This window comes from Onychostruthus taczanowskii, unplaced genomic scaffold (genome assembly GCF_017590055.1).
Source record: "Onychostruthus taczanowskii isolate IOZ18803 unplaced genomic scaffold, ASM1759005v1 scaffold8, whole genome shotgun sequence".
Lineage (NCBI taxonomy): Eukaryota > Metazoa > Chordata > Aves > Passeriformes > Passeridae > Onychostruthus > Onychostruthus taczanowskii.
The window spans coordinates 6,408,907-6,435,679 of record NW_024505892.1 but is presented as its reverse complement, the minus strand read 5'-3'; the positions used below and the strand labels follow the sequence as shown (position 1 = coordinate 6,435,679).

The following is a 26,773-nucleotide window of genomic DNA, read 5'->3' as shown; positions in this document are numbered from 1 at the left end:
GTTGCCCATGTTTTCTCCCTAAGGAGAGTTGAATAAAGGCAGGGTGAAAACAGTTTGTGGATCATAGCCATTATTTTCAAAATATATTGGGGACATTAGCAGCATCATATGGCTTTTAACAGCCCTTTTTAATAATCGTTTGTTGTCATGAAAACTCTGGTTGTGTCATTATAGGGGCAAATTGCCAAGTGAGCATCCTTCAGAGAATGCCACATAATATTTTGTTCTGGGTGAGGGTGTATTCCTTGCTTCTTCTGTTTTGAAAATCTGCTGGAATGATTATTTCTGAGTCCTATATAACCTATCAATATGCATAACTGGTAATAGAAATGAATAGGTCTTAAGTCCTGACAGCACCTCTGGATAACAAACTGGGGCAAATGTGTGTTTAGAAGCTGAGTGCAAAACCCCTTTCCTTTATGACCCTAGATTCCCGAGTCACCTTGCCCCGGAAGAGTCGCTGTCAAAGCTGAAGGGAAATCTGTAGTTGCTTCCACGTGTGCAGCCCTTTGTACAGTAGCTTTCCCCCACTCGGCTGTGATAGACACTGGGACGAGGCCTTTCAGCAGGCAGACAGGTGCATTAGCAACCCAGGCTTGGTGGTGAGGACAAGGGAGAGGGAAGTTTGTGTGTGGGAGGAAATTCATCCCTGGGGTGGCAGTCCGGTGGGGGAAGGTTCGGCATCGGGGCAGGGGACACGCCCCTAAGTGCAGGCGGAGTGGGAACAGGTCTCAGCCTCAGCCGAGCCCTTCCATGAGCCGCTCCGGTTGGCTCTGGGCTGCGGCCTGGGCCGCTCCGGGGGACCGCTCCGCCCGCAGGTGGGCGCGGGGCAGGGCTGGGGGCCGGCGGGGCGCAGCGACGGCGGGGAGCGGGCAGGCTGGCCGCCGCCGTGGCCGGAAAGCCCGTCTCCCCGTCCTCCCCGTCCCCACCCCGACCGCTTCTCCGGTTCTCCCCCAGCTCTCGGGGCGGCGGCGGCGGAGGAGGCGGAGGACACCGCCGGTGATGGACGCGTCCCCCAGATAGCCGCCGCCATGAGCCAGCCGCCTGCAGGGGGCGCCGCCGCCGAGCCGCGCCTGCATCCCGAAGGCAGCAGCGGCAGGAAGCAGCCGCGGGCATCCTCGCCGGCCCGGGCCCGCGACGCCGCCCCGCGAGGAGGCGCCCCCTGCAGGGGGCGGCGGGGGCGAGCGGGAGGGGGCGGCGGCGCCGCCGCCCAAGCAGTGGCGGGGGAAAGCGGGGCGGTCCCCGCTGAAGGGCGCGGGGGAGGCGGCCCCGGCGCCTCCATCTTCCTCGGGCGCGGGGAAGGGCCGCGGTGCGGCGGCGGGCGGCGGCGGGTACTGGAAGGAGGGATGCCTGCAAAGTGAGCTCATCCAGTTCCATCTCAGGAAAGGGCTGGCGGCGGCCGCCCAGATGCAAACCAAGGGCAGCAACCACAGCAGCAGCAGCGGCAGCGCTGCCTCCGCCGCCTCCGCGGCCGCCGCCCCGGCCGAGCCTCCCCCGGCCGCCTCCGCCTCCTCGCCCGCTGCCATGGCGGCGGCCGGGGCGGAGGGGCTGCGGCAGGGCGAGGTGGAAGGCGACGGCAGGAGCTGCGGCCCCGAAGTCGCCCTGAGCCCCCACCTGCAGGAGGAGATGCAAGAAGAGATGGAGAAACTGCGGGAGGAGAACGAGAGCCTCAAGGTGAGGGGCCGGGGCGGCGGCGGGGGTGGGGGAGACCCAGGGCCGGGCGGGGACCGGGTTGCTTGCCGGCGGGAGGACCTCCCCGGCCTCCTTCTCTTGCGGCAGGAGCACTGGAAGCTGCGTTAAGATGGCTCTGTTGTGGGGTGTGCGGGCAGTGCCGCTTCCCTGCTTCGTTGCAGTGCTTATAATGAGCTGGATTGTATTTACCTGCCCTCCCTGCGGGGCGGAGCTCCATTTTGGCTGCCTTCCCCTATATGTGCTGACATTTGTGCTTTTGACCCACCTGTTGCATCCCTGTCCCCTTCTTGCCCCCGTGCCAGAACGAAATAGATGAGCTGAGGACAGAGATGGACGAGATGAGGGACAGTTTCTTTGAGGAGGATGCTTGTCAGCTTCAAGAAATGCGCCATGAACTGGAGCGAGCCAACAAGAACTGCCGGATCCTTCAGTACCGGCTGCGCAAAGCTGAGCGCAAGAGGCTCCGCTACGCCCAGACTGGCGAGATCGACAACGAGCTCATACGCAGCATGGAGCAGGACCTCAAGGTACAGACATGAGCAGGTGTCAAGGGGAAGGCAGCGTCTCAGATGGAGACACAACCATGCTCTTGGTCCTCATGACTCAGGTGTTTCCATGCATTCCGCTGTGCACCCAGCGCAGCTTGTGGAACAGCAATGGCCAAGCTCTTCTTGGTAATAGGAGCCCTTGCTGTATGTAGCTCTTATGATCATTTTTGTAATGTGCAAGGAGTTACTCAAAAGCAAATTAGAAGCTAAAGGTTTTGGGCTCTTTATGATGAGTGCAAAGCATACCCTTCCACTGCAGAATTAAACCAACCTCACCAAACAGCCCCACTGACTTTGAGGGGTTTTTGTTACTCTTTAGTGAAAGATTTTAGGGAGTAAGCAGATTGAATATTGAAGTCACAACACTAAATCCTTACTTTGTTTCTGTCAGTAAAAAAACTGCTGTCATATTCAATGAATCCAGGGTTTTTCACATCGACCTGAAACTGTAGACAAAACCCATCAAATTTCAGTGTGTCATCACCTGCATTTCATCCATAAGATCTGAATGAACCACAGCCTCTTGCTAAGAAAATGTTTCAGTCCTTGTTTAGAGATTGTCATTGGTAAAATACCCATCATCTCCATTCTTGATTGGTCCAATTACAGAGAAAAAAACCTTTCTTGACACAGTTGGAAGTTTAATTTTTGCTTCCATTCACTAGATATTGAAGTACTCCTGCTGAATCAGGACACCTAAACATTTTTCAGTTGACTGGTCTCCCAGTGAACTGACCTTTTCTCATGGAAGTGCAGATCTCTGTACAGTAAATGTGAGCTTGTTGGCCACACTTCTGCCTAGGACTCTAGTTACCTATGGCTCATGGGCTCTGTGGGCTGCAGTTTAAAATGTGAATTTAATACATGATTACGAACAAGGTTATTTTTTAACTTCTTTCTGAAAAATATGATGGATTGAGAGTATGTTATTCTCAGACCTGGTTTGGATCATCTTTTCTGAAAGTTTTCAAGCTTGTCATCACTATTATTAAAATTTCTATTTGATATTCTTTTTCTGTGTGCATTCAAAACCCACATTTTCTGTTGTGGCTGTGACAGTTCTATTAATACAGCTGCCCATGTGGCTCTTGGCAAAATAGAGTCTCCTGATCATAAGCAAAATCACCCTCTTCTAATGGGGATTTCTGTTTGAAACAAGGGATGTTTTGCATGCTCAGAATGATGCTTAGGTGATCAGTTGAGACACACACATTTGCAGGCAGAATTTGAAGGTGGGTCTTCATATCGCAAGTGATTTGTGATTCCAGTTTATAGAGTTGGCTTCTTTGTTGGCTCAGTGTTACTCTTATTAGCAAGTCATACACATCAGACTGGGAAGGGAATTGTTGAGGGCACCTCTGCTGTGGTGCTTGTCTGCCAATATAGGAGATAGAAGCTAAGGCCTTGGGTTTAGCTGGACAAAGATCTTGCTTTAATTAGTATTTCTCCCATGTGTTTCCCAGTGTGACTGACTCATTGGAAAGGAGCAGTGTTCTTGCAGAGTGTTCTCACTGTTCATGAATGTGTTCTGCTTTGGAGTAGGGATGAATGTCTAATGCCAAATTTCTGCCTAATAGAGTTCTGGGTGCTGGCTAACCATAATTATAACTCATATGGTTTTCTGTAGTATTTTCAAGTCCTCTCCTGAAGAAAGATTGTCCAAATTGGCATTGTTCATTTTGCAATATACTAGGGAACTTGATCCTTCAGAGATACAGTCTTGCAGATAGCTGTATGTATCTTGCATATAGCTTATGTATCTTAAAATGTATCTTGCATATGCCTGGATTAAAATGTATCTTGCATGAGTGAGTCCCATTTCCCATGTGATCTAGAATGCTCTGTATTTTTTCCTGCATTAATAGCTATTCCACCAATTTTTACGTCAAAAAAATTAAGTTACCAGTAATTATATTACAATTTGGTTTTGTTTACTGACTGTATCTATTTTATCTGTTTTATCCAGACTGTATCTACAGACCATAGGTTCCATTAGGGTGCTGTTTTAAATATCCCCCATGATTTTCCATTTACTTTGGTTGGACAGTCAGATGAGCAGTTTAATACTAAGTGTAGGAAAAGACATCAAACTAAAGCCCTGTGGTGTGTTTCTCAGCTCATTCTGCAGTCTCTTTGGGCTATGGTTATAATTGAAATTCCCCTCCACTCACTCTTTCTGTTGGGCATTATGTGTCTTGAGTGCGTGTGCAGTGGGGGAGGTTATTGAATGATCTTGTGCTACACTGCAGTGTTGTATCTGTAATTCACACACACTGGGTTTCTTGTCAAGGGAGGCTGAGTCACTAGCTGCTGCTGATTTCTAATACATTGGATCTTTCTAGATGCTTACTTATTATTATTTTTTCTCTAGGGTTTTAGTATGTCAAAAAGCTTCGGACATACTAACATAAAGATGGTTTGAGTGAAAACCATAAAGGACAGCTTGCTGAACTCCCCTAGCTAATGTTAAGTTGGATTAATTACGCTTTCCAGTGTTCTAAAAAAGCAAGAAATGAGGCTTTTCAAATTATGTGTCTGTGTGTCTAAATCACCATCAACACAGTGATTAGTGTATATTTAAATATTTTTGATGTTTTATAATTTCTGGTAGTTTCACAAAATATAGTGCAAGAGGCTTGCAGGGCAAGATTCTCATTACTTTTCCTGAGGAGGAGGAATTAGATCTTGTCGTATGCCTTTTAACTGTATTCCTGTGAAAATGCATAAAAAACCCCCCAAACAACCAAAAACCTTAGTGTTCATTTTAATTTGTGTGAACACGATGTCAGTAAAAATGTTGCTTCTTTGTATTTTAATCTTAAAACGAGCCAATAGCAGTAAATATTTTCATTGATTTTCCACCAAGGAGAAAGAAACTAGCAGAGTCAAAATAAACATTTGTCCATTTGTGGTCACAGGTAGACACAGGTAGGGAAGGCCTGGAGAAGATGGGCCCTGCTTTTAGATGTGTTGCATATCAAGTATTTGAAGGGCGTGTGTTTTAGTGCATTGGAAAGAGTAAGCTAGCTGTGACTGAGAGAAGATAGATGATGCACTGTCCCCAGAAATAGTGAAGGTCCTGTCTAACTGTTGATGTGACAGAACCTAAGAAGGAGTTGGGGTTTAACGTCTGTGTGGTTTTCAGTGAAGTCCATAGGGATAATGCACCATTTTTTCGGAAGGAGTTGGCTTAATTTAGAATTATTTAGATTTCTGTCTGTGGATGTCCTTGTCTACCTGTTTCCTTACATACCTCTTCCATCAAAACACCCAGAATTAACTTCTAAATGGTTGCTTAAGCACTAAGGCCAGCAGCAGTAAATTTTTTTTAACCCTTCTTTTGATATACCATTTCATTTAGGTTGCAAAAGATGTATCAGTGAGACTTCATCATGAGTTAGAAAATGTGGAAGAAAAACGTACTATAACAGAAGATGAAAACGAAAAATTAAGACAGCAGCTTATAGAAGTTGAAATTGCCAAACAAGCACTACAGAATGAACTGGAAAAAATGAAAGAGGTTAGTATTGCTATTTATTTCTACACCAATTATTTGAAGATCTTAGATTCTTACTGATGAACTGTTTTTCTTCTACAGCTTGGTTTGGGGGCAAACAATATGGCAGTCAAAAGTTGAAAATTGTAAGGAGTGCTAAAGTACAACTTGATGATTGTGAAGCTGAGAATAACTGAAATATTTGGTGTTTTCTAGGCAAAACAGGAACCAAGTGGTGCCTTTTTTCTCTCTCTCTACTAGAAGGGAAATGTGAAATTAGTGGTAACAGGAGTACAGAGGTTTTGATACATTGTACCTACATAAATATTCTTATAGGAAGTGTGCTCAAGTGTGCCAGAGGCATCTAACTTTACAGATGATGTTTTCCACAGGTTTTTACAAAGACCAGTAGTTCTTCCCTTGCTAACTACTAGGGACTAGCAGGCACATGGAGACTGGGGATCTAGCCACCTCCCCATCTTGTTCAGTCATGCTCTTTGGAGTACTGGGAAGTGAGAGACTCTACCTGGCTTTTCAATCTAAGCATAATTTTTCATTGTATCTAATTAATCTTCAAAATTACTCCAGCTGCCATTATATAGATGCAAGATACTGTGCCATTAAGTAAGCAGTATTAGCCAGGCTGACAGAGATAACAAAGCAGCAGTAAAAGTCATTCTTAGTTGACTAAGAATGACTTCTCAGAAGAGATTTTAAAAACAGCTCTCCTGTTTCCTCTTCAGGCTTTAAAATTCAATGAATGCCCCTGATTTTCACTTTTAGCAATATGCCCTAGTAGGAACACCAGTGTCTTCTTTGATCTTGTATGAAGCAGAAGAGATGTATTTCAGTTGTCACAAAAGGCAGGGAATTTTCAGTTTTATGATGTTAGGGCATATTTAGGAACTGCAAATGAGTCCTTTACGTGATGTAGTATTAAAAATATTAAAATGTTTTCTTTACAGGGGCTGAATTTCAAGCATGTTAGTAGAGGTCAAACAGGTGGTTTGTTCCACCTTCTGCTGCTTTCCCAGATAACTGCTGATTTTAAAAGGGCATGAAAAAAATCTGAGCCTTAGTCTGTTTTCCCTTCATCTCCCTGAAACTTTTGCCTTCTGTTTTCTCTCTGGTTACTGCCATTAAAGAGAGCTTGGTTTCCTGGACTAGCCTCTTGATAAGAGCATGATCTTTCTGTAATTATCCTTATAACTTGTCTTTAAGATTGGCTTTACTCCAAAGTTTTTGTTATTCTTGTCCATTCAGACTCTACTTTCTTTTAGGTTCTCCGTTCTGGTTTCTCCTTCTCTCTAGTAGATTATACTGATGTAACTTTTGTTTGCCTTGCTTTTTTGAAGCATCTTCAGATTACAGTGATGTTTGGTGGCAATTTAATAGTTTGTGTTCTTTGATATTAAGCCAGTTAATGGACTTCTTCATCCCTGTCATCACTAGTCACTTTCTCCTTATCGTGGTTCTTCCCTCTAGCCCGCTATGTGGAACTACTGTTGCTCCCACACTGCTCTCCACTCCCTTCTTTGGCTTAAGTGTTTAGCCCTTTCTGTTTTTGCTGTTGGTATCAATGAAAGGGTGCTGGAGACTCCAGAAGAGATGGTGTCATGTTTAGGGTCTCTTATTACACAATAATGGTTTTCATGAAGCTGCAGCAGATGGATGTTTCCCAGTGGCACAGAATGGGGGCACTGAGCCAGAATGAAAATGTGAAGTAAGGCTTGACACCATGGTAGGGGTGGAGTGGACAGAGTCAGAAATACATCCCTATACTGAAGTAGGGAGAGCTGCCTTGCACAGTCATTATGTGTGTCATCATAATCAGTAGAATGTATGTATTTCAAATAGGCTGCTGAGTTGCTTTCAGCAGGTAAATGCTGATTTTCAGGCCAGGACTTTCAGCACAGCATGGGGAAGTTGGAGGATAGGTGAGGGGGAGGTGCAAGTCAGAGGAAAAACAAGTTTGAAGCAAAGCCAAATTTTTATGCACTTTGCAAATATACCATGACTTGGGGGACCCATGGAAACATGCTTGTAAAGTATAGTAAATCTTACAGAATCGAAATTTAGAATCTGTGAAGAAGCTATTCAAATGTTAATGCAAAAAAAAAAAAAAACAAAAAAACATGAAAACAACTGAAAGCAGTCTGCATTAGAATTTTTCTGTGACAAATAATTTTTCATTTTCTCTGGCAGTTGAAGGTTTCATGCATTTTAAATGTCATTGTCAGGTAGTCATAATGTTAATTTTCTGTTTGTTTATGAGTTATTTCCTCTAATTTCATGGATTCACAACCCTTTCTCATTTCAATACAGCCATTATAACCAATGGAATCTCCTGCTTAAGGAAGGTCTACTGAGCTTAAATTGAAATATGGGGGAGACCTTTTGTCTGGGTTGTGATCTTTGCTTTATTGTGCATAGGATTAATGGGAACGTATCTCTCTAAAGACAAAGAAACATTTTTGTTTTACAGCATAGTAAAAATGCTTGGAGATGTAATTATTTATTTCTCTACTTTTGCCATCAGATGTACTGCAGAAACCCAAACCTTTCCATTCTTAAAATCTATTTATGTACAACTGCTATGTGAAATTTCTTGTTCTTTAATAATGAACAGTGTGAGATATCAGAGAATTAAAATATGACTTAAGAGAAAATATAAGAAAGAAAGCATAATGTTTTGGTAGGTAGTCTCTAGGGCAGGACCAAAGCCAATGTTCTTTCTTTGTGGATTCTCTGTTGTTTCAAAAAAGCATGGAGACTTGACTGAAAACATGTAGAAAATTTAAAAGGTAGCAGATGTGTTGGTTTCAAGTCAAATCTGGAGTTCTCCAGTTAACATTTGGATTAATATAGACATATGAATGTATTTGTCCATTTATATAAAGATGTAATTGCAGTTTGCCTTCTTGGTTTGGAGCTTTTGGAAAAAAACAAATTATGATAAATTCCACAACAAGTTAGAAATTGTTGTTGATGGCAACAGAAGCTTGCAAGCATCCAGAATTAGGAAGGTGTTCCAACAATGCATACATTTTCTGTCAGTTATTTTTGCTTTCAGTCCCCCAAACTGCAGCTATTTGATGGAAAGTTATTCCTGCATATATCCACACAGACACACGAGATTTTGAATCTGTGTTGGTTTTATTTGTAGCAACTGCTGCTGATTTCTTCTTTAATATTGCTTGCTATCAACTGTAATCCTTTTTGGGAAGCCGAAAACAAAGTAGAGGAATTGTTTCCTAGCAGGAAAGAGAAACCAACAGTAGCTAGACGAAATTTTTCAGATATTAAAAAAAATTAACATATTAATGATAATGAACATGTTGTTCATTGATTAATTAACTTTCATTAATTTGTTGTTAACAAGTAAAGCCTAGCTAATGCTTGTAGACCTTTCTGTTATCATGAACAAAAAATTAATTTGTTTGCTGTAGCTATGTAGCAAACACCCAGTTAGCTGAGGTTTAGTGGCTTGTTGTGAGACAAATGAAGTAAGAGGAAAATATGATAGATATACTGGACCTGGGCTTTACAAATCCTCGTTGCAATGCAGACATGCAATGGCACGAAGCACAGTGTTTTTCAGGGACATGTGTCTCTCTGGATGTGTATAGATTGCTCTGCTACTGCTCCAAGCTGGGCAGATGCAGGGCGGCTCAGTTCTTACAGCTGCTTTGGGGTGGCATTGTCAAGCCACCATTTTCTTCTTCTAAGCATAGACTTTTAGTTCAGATACAGAACCTGTGATAACCATGGCACTGAACCAGAGATGTCTTTTGTCCCTCCAGTTCAGACTGCAGGCAGAGGAGTCTATGCCTCCCTACATGGGCCTGTGTTTTGCTGTAGTGGTGCCTGTCTTGTCAGTCTGGCTCATACACTGCATGCAAATGGAAGAAGGCAACAGGATCTGGGGAACTGGGCACTGCAGCTGGGAGGAAGAATATGAATTCTGTTCCTTATTTTTGACATTAACCTGCTGTGGGACCGCAGGAATGTAATTATATTTTTCTGCTTACTCTTGCAACCTTTGCCTGCCCCGTTTAAGCACAGATTAGCTCTTTATACATCTCTGATTGTTCTGGCTGCATAGACATCAGAAGGATAGCTGGAAATATCACTAAAAATGCGGCTATAAAAAAACCCCAAACAACTCCAAATTCGACCCCCCCACCCCTGGGAAAAAAAAAAAAAAAAAACCAAAAAAAAACAAAAAAAAACCAACAAAAAACCCTCAAAGAACGCCTCAAACCAACAGACCCACACTGCAAAAGATCTGGTAAGATGCTGTCCCAGTCCCCTTGATCACCCATACCAGCTTGCCTCACTTTTCTAGGAGGAAAATCCAGTATCTCCTCTTTCTTTTAACCCTTGCTTTCTTTAAGCCCATTCTCCTGCCACAACCACTCATTTCAAGTCTTTCTTCTATAACTCACAAAGCCTCACATTCTCCAGATTCTATCACTCAGTCTTGATCCTGTCTCTTTTCTCTTTCTCTTTTTTCTTTCTCTTTTCTATTTTTTCTTTTTTCTCTTTCACTTTCTCCTTTTCTTTCTTTTTTTCTTTTTCTTTTATGTCTGATAGTAGTAGTTGTTTTGCTGTCTTCTGATTTCTAAGTCCCAGTCTTGTCCTTCTCTCCCACCATTCTTTCCTTCCCTGCATCCTTCCAACTCTTCGTGAGTGTCCATTCTCCTCTCTGGATTTCAAGAATTTTCCAGTTCATTTTGCTCTTATTCTGCTTCAAATATATTATCCCCATTTCTTAGCTGCAACTTCTATCTGCTGTGAAATTTTTACTTTTCCCCTGGTTCCTCCACCCCCTCATGCAAATCTGTCAGCTTCCTTGGTTTGTTCTGTTCCTTTCCTTGTTTCCAAGCCTTAGCTTGTCATTTTTGCATCTGGACTGAGAGCAGTGGAGGATCACTCTCTGTGCTAGGAAACAGGAACTTTATCACTGTGAGTACCTGAAGGAAGGTTTCTGGTTCTAATGTCTGGCTTTAGCTTTATCCAGACCCTCATGGAACAGCAATTGCAGGACTAGTTGGCTTTGCCTTCTGGCCCTGGAGTTGGAACATAATCTGTCAGCTGGAGAAAACGTGCAGATTGATAGCTGGCAGTGGGAGAGAGTGAGGTAATTTATAAATACTGAATTTTCAGCAATTCAAACTGGTAAGCTCCAATGAATAATTACCTGGTAATATATAGGAATGGAAAATTTCTAAAAGGTTATGTCATCCTTTTGATGAGTTAGGAAAGTATGAGGTATACATTGTGTATCAACATAAAAATGATCTGGAACACAGACGTATTGGGATGTCTCAAGAGAACAGTTGCTAGAATAATTTACTATGAGCAAACAAGAGTATTTTCATCTTAAAAAGAGCTGAATAATTTGCTTCAATTTCGCAAAATATTAAGAGTGCTGGTAACTTATCCCAGGACAGACGCTTGGTGTGGAAAATCTGCAACACTTACAATGTAATGAGGCTGTAAGAAACTGGAAACAAGTCTCATAGAGAGTGGTGGTTTGCAGCATTTCCAACAGGCAAGGCAGCCATATCCAACAGTAGCATTACATATTTCGATGCTTTCAGAATTTGCTCGCCTGGTACTCATCTTGATCCCTTCTCTCAGGACCTTAAACTTCACCATCTCACAGCCAGTGCTGCCAGTGGTACCACTGACCATTCAACCTCTGACCACTGATTCCTTGTTTGCAAGAGGTCCATCAAAGTAATTGCTACAGCTGGCTTATTAATCACCTGTGGCAAAAATTATCTTCAATCCAATGCAGAAATAATGTGACTGCTAGTTGACGGAAAATGCTTCATTTATTTCCCCTTGTGCATCAGATGATCAGGGGGAGACACTTCAGTGCTCCTCTGTCCTCTGATTGCTGCCCATAGCTCACAGCTGGTCCATCACCTTTCACAGGACAACACCAAATGCAATTGAGCTGCTCTTTTGTGTAGAGCCAAACCCTTCTTCCTCACCTTTAGAGTTTTCATCAATCCATTGCTGAACTTCAGGCATGTGGGCTATCCTGACACATCTCTGTGATTCCAGTGAGGTCAAAACTATGTGAATGTTCATGGATTTCTAGCTTCTGTTTGTTTGTTGCCCATGCTGCATGCATATGAATCACTGGAAATTGATATTTGGTTGTTCTGGTTTGAAAGAGAAAGTCTCCTCCATCACGCTGTCTCCCAAGTACATCATAATTGCACCTCGTATTTTCATTTTTCCTCAGAGTTAGAGCCTCATTTCAAACAGCTGGTAATGGAGGGAGCAAGGTTAAGCAGAGTGAGATGAGAGGCTGCTCTTGCTGCTCATCCTCACAGGCTCAGTGCAGTAAGTGGAACTCTTTGGAGAGTTACAGTAATTTACTTGCTCCTGGCACCAGATGGCAGCAGGGGAGGATTTAATTGGGCTCTCATAAGACCAGTTCCTTTCTGTGTCTTTTGGAGTATCCAATACTAAGTCTATCAGCAACAATTTTACCAACAGTACCTTTAAGCAGAGGGCTTCTGTGATCTGGAATTTCGGTTTGTTGTCTCAAAAAAAGGCAACTTGTTTTGATGAAGAGAACAACAGGATAATTAGATGACTTTTCAAAAAGAGATGAGAAACAAAGGTCTGCCTGGGTTTGTACAGGAAAAAAAGTCCTCTATCTCCAAGCACAGCTCAGTGATTTCTAAGCACCACATCCCGGCAGATGCATAACCCCCAGTCAGACTTGCATGTGTGGTATTCTGTTACCTTTGGTGTCTTGCCCAAGTATTTTATTCCTTTAAAAACAGTACTCAGCAGGGATGCTATTCATAACCTGTGAGGGTGTGATTCTGACATACTGGCTCAGAGCACACTGCAATTTCACAGGGACTGGAATAAGCAGAGTTTGCTTTGGTTTGGTTCTTTGAATATGAGAAAAGCATCATAATGGAGAAGGAAATTAGTCTGTGTGACAGAATCTGCTGTAGTAATTCTCTGAAAATGTCATGCCATAAGCAGGAAAAAAAGAAGTGCATTTGAGAAGCAGCTGATGCTTAAACTTTGTAAAATTGGATTTTAATTATCTATCAGCCATCAGCAATTCACATGAGCTGTTTGCTTCAAGGGAGTTACTCAAAATTGAATATAAACAGCCTGCTGGTCAATAATAATGTATTCCAAAACATAGATAATAAATATGGAATTATTTCAAAGGAATAAAGCTCCATAAATATCTTATTGTGAAGAGATTATGTGAATAAAGATGCCTGGAAGGGATATTTTTCAGTCATTGAAGTTGGTGTGCTGCTTTGTGAATTTCTACTGTATGGTCTGAAAATGGACAAAGGTGTGTAAAAGAAGTGGCAGGATTGATGGCTGATTAGGAAGTAATAATGAAGGAGTGGCAGCTGTAGTAAAAAAGAGTATATCTGGAATAGGTTTAAAACAGAAACTGATTTAGCCATCACAAAATAAAGACTGATCAGGTCTTTTGAATCTGTAAACATAATGCAGCTACTCTGATTTCATGGGGACGGGAGAATTCTTTCCTTGTGTCAGAATCTTATTTTATTTTCCTTCATCTCTGTGGTAGATAGCAGCAGCCTTAGATTTGCAAGCTCTCTTGTCAGAGGAGTTACTGATGTTATATACACTCCTCAGGTAAAATTAGAGTGTCTTTGCAGTAAGGTGTATTTTAAAGGAAAAAAAAAAAGTAATGACCATCTTAAAAAACCCACAAAAAAACCTAACTGAAACATAAGTATAGAATAAAACCTGAGCTTCCAAACATATAGAAACTATATTTTACAGAAAGGACATCAGTCACAACATTTTGATCTCAAGCACCTGAAACCCTTTTTTGTTTTTGCTTGGGTCATTCTTTTCAAAGATGTTTTTTGCTACAGAATAACTTCCAGCAATCAAAAACTATATATGTAAAGTAAATCAGGCTAAGGAAGGGCCTACACACTAAACAAGCAGTTGCTAACGTGTCCCTTAGATGGTTTTGACCTGGGTCAGCTACCACTGCTTCATGCTTGGGCATGATATGGGGTCTAGCCTGGGTCAGAGCATGTTACTGACTGACAATTTGGATGTGTTCCTGTTTGTTTGAAAGGAAGCTGTAGGGAAGTTCAGCTGTATTGTCATCACAGTTGAAAGGAGACTGAATTGTGAAGAGCCAGTTGGCATTGGGTCCTGAGAACAGTCTCTGACCATTCCATTTACTAGTGTAAAAACCAGGCAAAGGTTCTGTGACTTGGTATGGAGCCAGATGAGATGGCAAATGAGATGCAGAACAGCAAGTCCAGTCTGTTGCTGCCATGTGGTTTCCTACTGCTGGGAATTACTTGGCAAGGGGCAATCACTTGGCATGCCCAGTTGTCCATGGAAGTAATGGACAGGGTGGGAACTGTGGATCAGGTGGTAGATGGTAACTGGTTATCACAGAAAATGGTTTGTGAGCATGAATTCTCCATGAGGCAGGTGGTAAAAGATGTATTTCTCTTAATACAGACTTAAGGGTATGACTTCCTCAAGATATAAAGGAGTAAGAAAACCTTTTTTTATCTCTTTGCTGAGTAGGCAGCCTCACTACTGGCTTCACTAAGGCTGCCAAAATATGATACCACATTAACAAATGGAGGAAAATCTGGGAAATACAATATTAGAAGTCTCTTTAATGGTCTTCAGTCACAGGAAAAAAATTTTATTTTTGTACTTCCCAATTTCAGTGTCGCTTTACTCAAATGGACATTCAAATGCCCCTATATGCAATGTAGACATAAGGGTAACAACTTGACTTCACAATTGAAACAAAAAGTTGCCAGGTCACTTAAAAGTGTAAAAATGAGCTCCCTTGTTTAGGTCATTCTTAAATAGCTCTGTTATGTTACTTTTCACAGTATCAGGGACAGCATATAATCCACCCTGGTTCTTTTGTTGTTGTTTTGCCTAAGTTGGTTTTGTTTGGGTTTTTCTAATAATATATTGTACTTTTCAAATTCCAGCTCACATTTCATTTTTGCTATTTTTTTCATTTTTGGCAGGTGGAAAATTTATTTTTTGTTGTAAGACACTATATATGTTTACTTTAGATCTTAAAGAAAGAGATTGCACAGTAGAGAGGACAAATTTAGTATCTTTGTACTAGTACAAAAACATGAACGGGAAAATAGATGTAGGCTAGGATTCTCTAGATTTAAGGAAATCCATATGACTTTGCAAAATTGCTCTCTATTACTTGGAAGGCTTTATAGAGGCAGAACAGAGACATTTTCTAGGTGCTGAACCAGAGGTCTAGATACATGTTTTTGTAGGGAATCAATGTACAACAGATGTCATTGTATTACTGGAAGTCCCACCAAGGCTTTGATGAGTAATAGTTATACATATGCTTTCTGTCTCTTGTACCACTGTATTTAGTCCTGCTTAAGTGCACCTGTCCCTTCAAAGAAACAGCTGAAATAACAGGGTATTTGCAATGTGCTGATACAGGTCAAATATGAGCATGTTTTAGATTGAAAGAAAAGTTGCCATAGCTCTGTTATTGTTTAGTGTACGTGGTCATTGCTGGTTTCAGGGATATCATTCTCATAGTATTAAACTGAGCTTTTCAGAAATCCCACATGAAAAGAGTTTTCTGTCTTTGCATTCCCTGAATGTTCTAGCAAATCTACAGTTTCAAAAACCTCCAGAGAACTCTGTAGCCTGACAGATTTTTCAGTTATTCTGCACATGGAATTTCCTATTGCATCCTTCAGGTACTCCTGACAGGAGTTTGGCAAAGCCTCACAGCTGTAGGTAGTTTGTCCTGGCTTTAGGAGAGTAAATAGGAAGTAGCACCATGGAGGTACGTGCTGCTCTGCATTTTGGCTGAACTCAGTGTAAGGAAGGGAACCTTGTCCTGTCACAGTACAGATGGCTGTTCTGGAACATGTCATGGGCCCTCAGGGTGTGACCTCAGTGCAGTTTTCAGTGTAAAGACAGGTGAAACAAATTGGCACGACCTCAAATGGAACATGGACAGGAGAGACATGTACAATAAAGCTATCACAAGTATTTCTAAATTTACTATTCAGTAGTAATTGTGAATCACTTTTTTCAGAGCAATGGTCCTGAAAATTTAGGTGTCTGGCATAAATTACCCAGTACTTCCAGAATCAGAAAAGCTGAGTGAAGCAAGCATGGCTTCATTGTGTGCTGCTCTGACTAGTATGTAGTTCCTGAAGGAGAAGTGATACTGTTTGTTAACTAGTATCCTAATAGCACATAGTGGGATGCAGAAGATGTAGTATGATACTCTGCCTTTTGATGGGGCTTGGTTCTTCTCCTTTAAAACTACCTTCCCATGTCTTTCTCCCTGCCCTCGCCCCCATTCAATCCCCCCAAAAATCAGCCCAACGTAATGTTTTGTTGCTAGTGCTTTATAATGCCACTTCTGTTTGCCTGCAGTCCACTTAGAACTGAAAGGTTATGAAGTCCAGATTATCAGTCAGGCTCAAGGTGATGAATCAGGTCTAAGGTTTAGCTGGAAAACCAGCTCACAGGTGTATCAACAAATACACCAGTGTGCTCCTGTCACAGGTGTATGACTGTGACAGGAGCAACTGTGGTGAGCTAATGACACTCTCACTGCACCTCACACAGCTCGAGCAGGACCTGAAGCATGGGCTGAGCTGAAATGGGGCTCCTGGCCTGGGGGCAGGGTGTCTGGGGAGGCCCCAGGTCTGTGTGTCCATGAAATATCTGATAGGATGGAAAGAGGAAGGAGGCAGTCTCTTTTCAGTGGTGTTCAGTGACAGGACAAGAACAAACTTTCGTGTGAAAGTGTTCAAACACTGAGCTCATTGCCTATAGGGGAAGGAGATTCCACCTCTGGAGAAAGTCAAGACTGCACAGGACATGGCTCTGAGAAGTCTGCTTCAGCTGTCTGTGCTCTGAGCAGGGGACACTGGACTAGATCTTCAGAGGTTGTGAGAGACTGGACTATTAAATGATTAATGACTCAAAACATTTGTCCATTTGTGGAGGTGCCAGGGTGCTTTGCTGAGGGGGCTGGTCATAACAGAGGTCTCTTTCAGCCCCAACTGTTCTGATCTGTTCTTGTTAATAACAAGTGAAATCTATTTTCCCATTTTGCAGTGGAGCATACGAGGGGTAGAAAAGGTCACTTCTGGATAGAGAGAAAGGAAATCGTTTCCAGGTTACTTCTGCTAAACAGGAGAGCTCAAGGTCTGTCCAAGCTGACATTTTTCCCAAGGCAAAACACAGCAAATGAACAGGAGATCTGAAGCAGCTACATGCTACCAAGAAGGGCATTTTCCCTGTGACAGTGATATTGCACATTGTCTGTGCCTCTGCTTGTGTTCTGTGTCGTACAGCTGTGCATGTGTGTGTCTGTGTGCAAAGCACTGAACTCTCCCTCGTGCACACAGCTCACGTGCAGTGCGGGAGCGAGCGAGGCAGAACAAAGTGCGACAAGGGAAGCATTGTACACATGCAGGGGTGGGGAAAGGGAAGCATTGTACACATGCAGGGGTGGGGAAAGGGAAGCATTGTACACATGCAGGGGTGGGGAACGCTGCCCAGCAAATGGCTTCTGTGTGCCATTGTTCAAGGCAGCCAGCTGATTCTTCAGAAGCTGGTGGTGTGCTGGTTGTGCTTTACCTCTGAACTGCCCTGAAGAATATGGCACTTCAGGGAGCAGAATGGCGTGTTCTGACCCCCTTCTTTTAGACCCTGTCATCTTTCAGACCCTCTCATTTGCGCACATTTGTAGCTATATGCTGTAATATGTGTCACTTGACAAGGGAACAACCAGCTATAGGTGTGTTGGGTTCTGGCATCAGCTCAGCATCTCTTCTGAATCATGTGGAATTAATGCTAACCAGGAACAAGAGCACCAGGCTTTTGATGTTTTGGGTCTGTTTGCTTTTTGGTTTTTTTTCCACTTACTTCACTGTCCATAGTATCAAGAAATGGAACCTCCTGGCATTAGAAAAATTCAGATTTTGATAATGTTCCATAGCTAAGAGTTCCAAGTATTGCATTTCTTATTTTGAAGTAAAAGGGACTGGATTAACCTCTTAGATGTGCAGGTGTAGTTTTTTGAAGCATTTGTTTCTGCTTAGATTTTTTGACATATGATGTGATTTCCCCCCTTTCCCCCTCACTGCTAGTATTAACAAGATGTGAATATATCAAGATGTGTAGAAAAAAACCTGCAGGTGTCAAGTCTGTTTTGCTTTGCTTGATCCTGGTTGCATGATTGTTTTAATTGACTTTGGCTGGCTTACCAATGAATCCAGGTTAGGATAACAGCAAAGCCCTTTGCTTAGATCACAGATGAGTACTTGCACTTAGAAGGTCTTTGCCATGCATCTGTTTCCATCAGTGTTGTCCATAATGAAAGGACTCCTATCTCCCTGCAAACCACGACTGATGATGACATCCAACTTCCCTGATTACCAGCAGTCTTTTAAATTACAGGCTGGTCTAAATTATTTTAAATTCACAGATTTACTGTCTTCTCTAGGCAGTTCTCCTGTTGTCTTAGCATAGCTTTTATTCCTTGTTCTTACATCTGTATCTTCATATTTAGTCATACTGAAACTGATTTTATTTGATTGCACAAAGGTTTGTATCTGTGACCTTCCTTTTCAATATTTAGTGTTTCTCCAACCTCTACCCTGCAGCCTTTATCCAATGTTATTTTATGGGTCTTATTTCCAGTTAGTAAGAAAAAAATGTTAATTTGAGTAGGACCTAGAATTGATTCTTGCATTACCCCATTAAGGCTGCTGTGGTATTAATTTGCAGGTGATTTGCTGATTCAGTGACATTTATGATAGATGCTGAAGACTCAAATATTTGTTCATGATAGCTAATTAAAAATACATTCCAGTGATCAAATATTTATAATGAGTGGAAGCTTCTTTTCAGAATGAGATTTTCACATTCCTAGCAAAGGGAACATTTAAATAATAGTTTTAGGTCAACCTCTACATTAAGGTTTTATGTTAGCCTAAGAGTCACAGCCCATTCCCTTGCTGGGAATAAGCATTTCTCATAAGAACCTGGGCAAGTTTCAGTTAGGGGGAAGAGTCATTATTTTGGAGGACAGGACATGGGGATCAAGTGATGGGTCTTAAGAGCTTCTAGAAGTTTGTGAAGCAGCTGGACACCCTGCTCTAGCCAGCACTGCAATGTCCTCCTTCCCCTCATCTCCATCCACTGTTGAAATACCAGCAAAAGTATTGCATGCAGGTTTAGGTTATATCAAATCAGACTGGTACCAGAGTGAGAAAAGTAGGTGTGGGGCTGTCTAAACTTACAAAATACCTTCCTTCTATTTCAGCTCTTAGTCTCCATGGTTTATTTTTTTCAATTTTTATTTTAAATTGCAAGCCAAATGTGCAGCCCTCATGTCACCTGTCACGCTCAGTGCTTCTCAGGTGGAAAGAGACCTGAAATCTGCTCTGAGAATAACACAATGTGGAGATTATTTCATCACACTCTACTGAGTAGTAAAGCTATAAATTGGACTCAAATTCTTCCTGCCTTATTCTAAGCTACAATAAATATCTCAGCAATTAATAAAGAATCCTTAAGAAAAACCTAACAAGATTTTTCAAGATGCTTAGGTTCAAGCCTTGATCTAGGGGTGCATTATCTAAAAGTCATGGTAGGTAACCATGGGAGAAATTCCTGACACATCAAGGTATTTATGCATGCACAGAGGCCCCATAACAGTCTTTATCCCTCCTCACAGAACAGGGCAAATGGTGTGCAGCTCCTTGAATCTCCACAGCTACCACAAACCTTCTCATTTGCACAAAACTGTGCTGTACTTGGCTATGGTTAGCTGACTCTCAACTGCTCTAACACATCTGCACTGCTTTTGAAAATCAGAGTAAACCCAACACTTTACAGTCTTGAAAAGTCAATGAATATTCAACAATTTTTGGGCTGCACAAACTTGCCTCTTTGTGGCACAGACTATGACCCAGGAAATGCAAATTTGCCCTAAGCCTCTCTCTGCATTTTCCCTTTGTTCAATATGGCTGTGTAACTCATGGAGCTGGATCAAATCAGACACAAGACAGATTTTTTAGTTTTCTGCCACTGGGTCTAAAGTAGTAAAAACTAAATTGACACTATCTAGGTTGGCAAATTGAAAATTTATATTTGCCAACAACAACAACAACAACAAAATCTTTGTTTTTAAAATGTCTTCCTTATTCTGCAAGTCTTAGTGCAATTTGCCAGCTCAAGATCCTGGTTTTGTCTGACATTAGCACAAGTACAGAGAATGATACAACACTTTACTCCTTCTACCACCATTCAATAGCAGAAGTCTTGAATATTTCTGTGTTCTACTTGCTTGCAAAATTAAACCACAAATGAAAAAGCAGAGGATAACTGAGATGCAAAAAGCACAGCCTACCTGTCCACAAAGCAAACAATAAGCATATCCCTATTAGCTGTACCAACACTCTCTTCATATTTAAACTGGCTTATTTCAAAAACACTGCTGAGGAGCAGTACAAAATGAAAACAATGTTTACTACTTCACTAGAGAATTGCTGAGAAATTTATTTTAGCTTAGAATAAAGCAGGAAGAATTTGAGTTCATTTTACAGCTTTACTACTCAGTAGAGTATGATGAAATTATCTCTGTATTGTGTTATTCTCAGAATGGATTTCAGGTCTCTTTCTACCTGAGAAGCACTGAGCATGACAGGTGATGTTAGGGCTGCACATTTGGCTTGCAATTTAGGGCTGGCAAGAGAAGGATTATGCCATCTTGAGAAGTGCTTAGCATCTCCAGCAAGACATTGGATAAATTCCAGTGAAGGCCACTGGAGAATTGATGCCACTGAGCACCGCAGCAGAATTGCGCTTTGCATATGATCTGGTTTGCATCTAATACAAACCTCATCTGCAGTCTTGTCCTGGCTGTGGACACTTCTGAATAGGATTTTTTTAATTATGTGGAAAAAAAAATTATCTGAGCCCACAAACTCTCCTTCACAACAAAGTCAAAACCAATTTTAGCATATGAAGAGCAGATTTTTTGCTACAACTGAGAAAGCAGCAGAGGTGGCTTTTAGTGACAAGCAATGTGCAGACAATTTTAGTAATGTCCAGTCTCAGTTTAGTATGAAGATTTGCGAGCAGGAGTCTGAGTTGCTATTTTTTCATTCTACCATATGTTAGTTTGAACAATTTTTTCTTTTTTCCATTTTGCTATGATGAATATCATTGCTTATTTCATTAGCAGCAATAATTTATTTCATGTTGAAAATGGAACTGGAAGACTGCAGTAGTACTGCAGGCTTGAGAGAATTGATAGAAAGAGTAGCCACTGTAAATTGTGAAATGCACATCTGGAAGAAACACTCAAAAATTTAGTATTTAGGGCAAAATTTTAATATTTATAACAGAATATACTTCTTGATGTGTGGCATTCTTCTTTTAGTATGATATTGCCATTGCCTCAGTACCCTGACGTGGTGTTGTAGAATATTGATTGTGAGGATATTTTCTGTCAGCTGAGATGTGTGAGATCTTAACCTCTAGTGATCAGAAATTGTCTCATGGTGTTTTTCATATGAAAAGAGATCATACCAGTTCCAGCTGGACCTAATCTGCTTGCCCACATCATCCTGCTAATTGAATTGTGCATGTTCTTCATTGCTTTCTGCTATAAAATTGTTGCTAAATGCTGAGATTTTGTGGGTGAACAATACAAGCTCTGGAGAGTTGGTTGTAGTTCAAGTAGAGCAGAATAGAAAGTAGTGCCTAATCATTACATAGCACAACTACTGTTGTAATTTGAATGTTGCTATCCTGACTACTAAAAGGAACAGCAAAAAAATAGAGCAAGAAAGGAGAAAAACAGGGGGGTTTTGTTTCACATCAAACCTAGAAAAGTACTTTTTGTTATATCTTGTCTGAAAAGTCATAGGATACAAAAGAAGTTTCAGTCCAGCATTCCAGAACTTCATTATTTCTGGAGAGATGCTGAGCTCAACAAGGTGAGCAAAAGGCACTTAGGTAATAAAGCAGAAATATAGTTTAGCTATAGCTTATTTATTTATTAATTTATTTAATGCTATTATTGTCAGTGGGTGGTATTGGCATAAATACAGGGCAAGGAAAAGTTTTTAGTGTAAACTGATTTGAAAAGGATTTTTTCACAGTGGTGATACATAGAGGTATAAGTAATGGTAACACAGAAGAGGAACCTACTCCTTTGAAAGTTTAGGGCTTTATAAACTTGCCAATTCTAAACGAAAACAACAAAACAACCCTTTCAAAAATCCATGTACCATTTCTATAACAGGATAACTCGTGGGTGACTCTGGAAAAGAGACATTTTGTTTGTAGACTGAATTCCAAAGTTGCTGGGTTTATACTTAAAGGGATAAATTAGTTAATTGAACTATTTTCATGTCTTTTCTGGATTCCATTAGAAGCCTGTGTTTTACAGCTATCTAGCTATGATTTTTGATTTGTTTTATTGTTTGGTTACTGAGATCATTCAATGTTTCCGCAAGAGACATAAAAATTTGACTTACGTGTGAGTCTTTCTATGCCATTAACTTTTCCTTTTTAGTGAGCAGTCCATGAGTGTAGGAATTTTTAATAGAGTTGATCTGCAGAAGGAAGAGGATGATTAGTACAAGCAGGCAAATAGTGCACAGGAATGTTATTTGCAGCATACCCACTGTACTCTGTTTCTTGAGAATTATGAACATATTTTAATTCCCAGTCTGTGGAACTGGATGGCTTTTAGATGGAGATGGATTCTTCCCTGGCTGGTGCAGGGAAGAGTATGTTTCTTACAGGATGTTTCTACCAGAGCACAGTCTCAGAAGGAGAGGGTGTTGGTTATCACTGTCTGCCTTGGGGCCTACAGTTTACCTGGGGAGCACAAAAACGGGGAACAGCTGCAAGTGGGGTGTTGTATGTTAACATATTCTCTCATTCACTCACCTCTCTCCTGCTGTTTCCTTGATGATCAGTATTGAGTGTTGCCAGTGGGATGGTGGCAGTTGTTTTCCACTGCTGCGGCTTTTCCATAATGAAGTTTCTGCTGTCAGCAGCTACAAGATTTTTGCTGGATACACTAGCTGGCTTCAATCCCAGTGCATCCTGCTCTGAAAGCAGGAGTTCCTTTTCTACTCTCTTGCTCTACATAGCAGATGACAGGACACCAAGGAATCTCACTCATATGGTGGTGCAGACCTGTGTTTGTGTGTTTTGTGTGTTTCTGTTCTTGAGCTGGTATGATTTGTTTCTCTTTAGATGTAGTCCAAGCAGTTTTAAATGGCATTTCCTTCAATGTGATCTGAAAACAGAACAAACCTAGTGACCAGAGCTATGTGTGAGTTTGTCCCTAGTGTGCACTTCGGGAGGTGTGACTGCAGTACACTGCAAGCTTGAAGCCTGAGGGTGGGGCACAGAGAAAAGTGTGCTTGTAGGTGCCCACAGATCTCAGTGACACTGTTTTGTGTAGCTGTCCTACCATGAAGTCTAAGACTAAGGCTTTTTTGAAGTGCCCTGGCCCCACCAGGGTTAATATCAAATGGGAGAGCTGGGTTTCACTGCTTGTCTCAGCTTTCCCATCTGTAAGTTACCACTTGGGATGCCCGTTTTCTTACCACTCTTGTCATGTGTTAAACATTCGTAATGCACTGGTCTCAAAATGTGTTGAATAAAAAAGGTAACAGACTGATTAAACTAAAACCTTATTTGTGCGCCATAGCTGTTTCATTTTTGGACTATGGCATCTTTCCTCTGTACTTGGTATCTCAAAAATTACAAGAAATTAATTCCTTTATAGTGGCATTTGATTTGCTCTATTTTAAAATTAATGATATACAAATTATATACATCTTTAGTTTACCTTTAGAAAAAATTCAGTGCATGTCCTTTTGTTATAATTGCAGCAATCACTGAAAAGGAGAGGAAGCAAAGACCTACCAAAATCAGAAAAAAAGTCACAGCAGACACCAACAGAGGTATGTTGCAAGTAACTGTAACCTTGATTCCTGTGTGGAGACTTCAGGGAATTATGGAAATGGGGTACATGGTTTACACATTTGCTCCTGCCTTGCTTTTTGCTTTGCCCTTTGTTTTCCTGTATGCTGTGAAATGGAAGAGCTCTTACCCCAGATCTGCAGTCAGACACCACTAATCTCAAGGACCACCTAAACAAACTTGGTGCTGCAACAGAACCCACCAGCTTTCACCTACTCTGTATTTTAGGCAAAGTAAACGGCAGCAGCAGTGAAACAAGATTTCTAGGCTCTATTTGTGCTGGCTTCATGATTTTTGAACACTGTAAAGTATGATAATGTTGCAAGCATAGAAAATATAAGGTTTTTTACAAGCCCCCCTTTTCCCACCCCCCAAGGTACTTCTGGAGACTGTGCAAATTTTAGTCACAAGTAAAATAGTATTTCCCCCTCTTTTTAATTTATTAACCAGTGAAAAAGTATTGCAGGAAAATATCTTAGTATCTAAAGCCATGTACCTGTGATAATCTTGTAAGTTAAGACAATCCCACTGGAGGTCTCCTGTTTGATTTCAAGTTTCTTCAGATACTGCTTTTTTTTTCCCAAGGATGACAATGAAGACCTGAAATGCCAGCTACAGTTTGTCAAAGAAGAAGCAGCCTTGATGAGGAAGAAAATGGCTAAAATTGATAAAGAGAAAGACAGATTTGAACATGAGCTGCAAAAATACAGATCATTTTATGGGGATTTGGACAGTCCTTTGCCAAAAGGTGAAGCAGGTGGGCCACCTACCACAAGAGAAGCTGAACTAAAGCTTCGATTGAGGCTTGTGGAGGAGGAAGCTAACATCCTTGGGAGGAAAATAGTGGAACTAGAAGTAGAAAATAGAGGACTGAAAGCCGAGCTTGATGATTTAAGAGGAGATGATTTCTCAGGGACCACTAACCCACTCCTGGGAGAGCAGAATGAATCCCTGTCAGAATTACGACAGCATTTGCAGCTAGTAGAAGATGAAACAGAATTGCTGAGGAGAAATGTAGCTGATTTAGAAGAACAAAACAAACGCATAACAGCTGAGCTGAACAAATACAAGTACAAGTCTGGGGCCCATGAGAGCTCTAGGCACCATGACAATGCCAAGACAGAAGCGTTACAGGAGGAGCTAAAAGCTGCACGAATGCAGATCAACGAGCTGAGTGGCAAAGTCATGCAGCTCCAGTATGAGAACAGAGTCCTAATGTCCAACATGCAGCGCTACGACTTGGCCTCTCATCTGGGGATCCGTGGCAGCCCGAGAGACAGCGATGCGGAAAGTGATGCGGGAAAAAAGGAGAGTGATGATGATTCCCGCCCCCCTCACCGCAAAAGGGAAGGTCCCATCGGTGGGGAAAGTGACTCCGAAGAGGTGCGCAACATTCGGTGCCTGACACCCACGAGGTCTTTTTATCCAACACCATCAGGGTGGCAGAAAAGCTTCACTGACAGGCAGCAGATGAAGGACATTCGCTCTGAAGCCGAGCGTCTCGGCAAGACAATAGATCGCCTAATTTCCGACACGAGCACCATCATCACAGAGGCAAGAATTTATGTGGCTAACGGGGACCTCTTTGGACTGATGGACGAGGAAGACGATGGCAGCAGAATACGTGAGCACGAGCTCCTGTACCGGATCAATGCGCAGATGAAGGCCTTCAGAAAAGAGCTCCAGGCTTTCATCGACAGGCTCGAAGTTCCAAAGTCTTCAGATGATCGAAGTGCCGATGAACCTTTGTCAGTGAGTCAGGTAGACTTTTACTTATTACGGCCTACAGGTAAAAAGGCTCTGCCAAACAAATTAAACCTCAAATTCGATCTATGGCAGAAAAAGAAAATTCTTTATTCTAGGCAGTGGACAAAAATCACTGTTTCTTATATTACTTGAAATTCTTATTTGGCCATATGAAAACATACTCTACCAATAGGGTTGTTTGTGAACAGTGAATAAATATGGTCTCCTGAAAATTAAAATTATGTTCTAGGAGATAGAACGTTTTACTCCTTTTTGGCTTTGCAATTGCATTTGACGGAGTTGGGCCTTCATTGCCACTAAAGGCAGTGCAAACAGTATTTTTGGTACATATGAACATGATTTATAAATGGTCATTATTGTTTTCTTAGTGGATGGGTTCCTATTAAATGATTAAAAGGAAAATTTTATTAATTTTGAGCAGGAGGAAATACTAAATTTCAAAAACTATAGAGAATATGGCAAACCATAGATTAAAAGAAACCATGCAAATCTACTTTATGGAGTCACAAAGCCACACAGTAATGTGGATATTGTAATTGCTCTAGTTGATTGCATCTTGTTGAAGGCCTGTTGATCACTGCTTGCATGCAGCAGTAATAAGCATCTTTGTTGTGGTTTGTTTTTGTGCAGAATTGTTTCAGAGAGATTTTGGGGAGGAAACTCCTTGCTGACTCAAGATCTTTTGCCATGAAAAATGAAAATTACCTACCCTTATCTTATCATGCAATCCTATAGTTGGCATATCTTGTTATTGCTAATGAAGTTATCCAATGTTTTGTAAGTCTCTTGCTGTGTTAATTTACTTTGTGCTGTCTTGCTAGTTTACAGTCGAAGTAGTTGCCAGGTGAAGCTGAAAGCTATTCTTATTCCTATGCTGACTAATTAGTCTTTTGTTTCCTTGTATCAGAAAGTCACAGACGCAGTGAGTTTAAAGCTAATCAATTACTATACATGTATTGCATGAAATCAAACAGAGACGGCATTTAGCATGCTCACTTTCTGATCTAGCAGTAGTTCTGAGCTTGTAGAGCTCCCATTAGCTTAAAGGCAGAGCACTGCATGGATCTACACAAATTCAAAACAAACTAATTAGTATTTTCTCTAAAAAAATAACAACAATTGAATATTTAACAATTGGACATTTCGGTGCTTGACCATGCAGAACTCCTACTGAAGTAAATGGGAGATGGGCACTTGGTCCCTCCACAAGCATATT

The 26,773-nt window shown here is 41.5% G+C and overlaps 1 protein-coding gene across 1 annotated transcript in view; it reads left to right on the top strand.

Annotated features, from left to right (window-relative positions):
* SOGA3 (SOGA family member 3) overlaps nucleotides 1–25,689 on the top strand; it is a 28,014-nt gene extending 2,325 nt beyond the window's left edge. The window contains 6 exon segments of the mRNA XM_041424031.1: nucleotides 958–1,145; nucleotides 1,147–1,674; nucleotides 1,995–2,219; nucleotides 5,602–5,760; nucleotides 23,700–23,771; nucleotides 24,376–25,689. Coding sequence (XP_041279965.1) covers nucleotides 958–1,145; nucleotides 1,147–1,674; nucleotides 1,995–2,219; nucleotides 5,602–5,760; nucleotides 23,700–23,771; nucleotides 24,376–25,689 — 2,486 coding nt within the window.
* The last annotated feature ends 1,084 nt before the right edge of the window (nucleotides 25,690–26,773 follow it).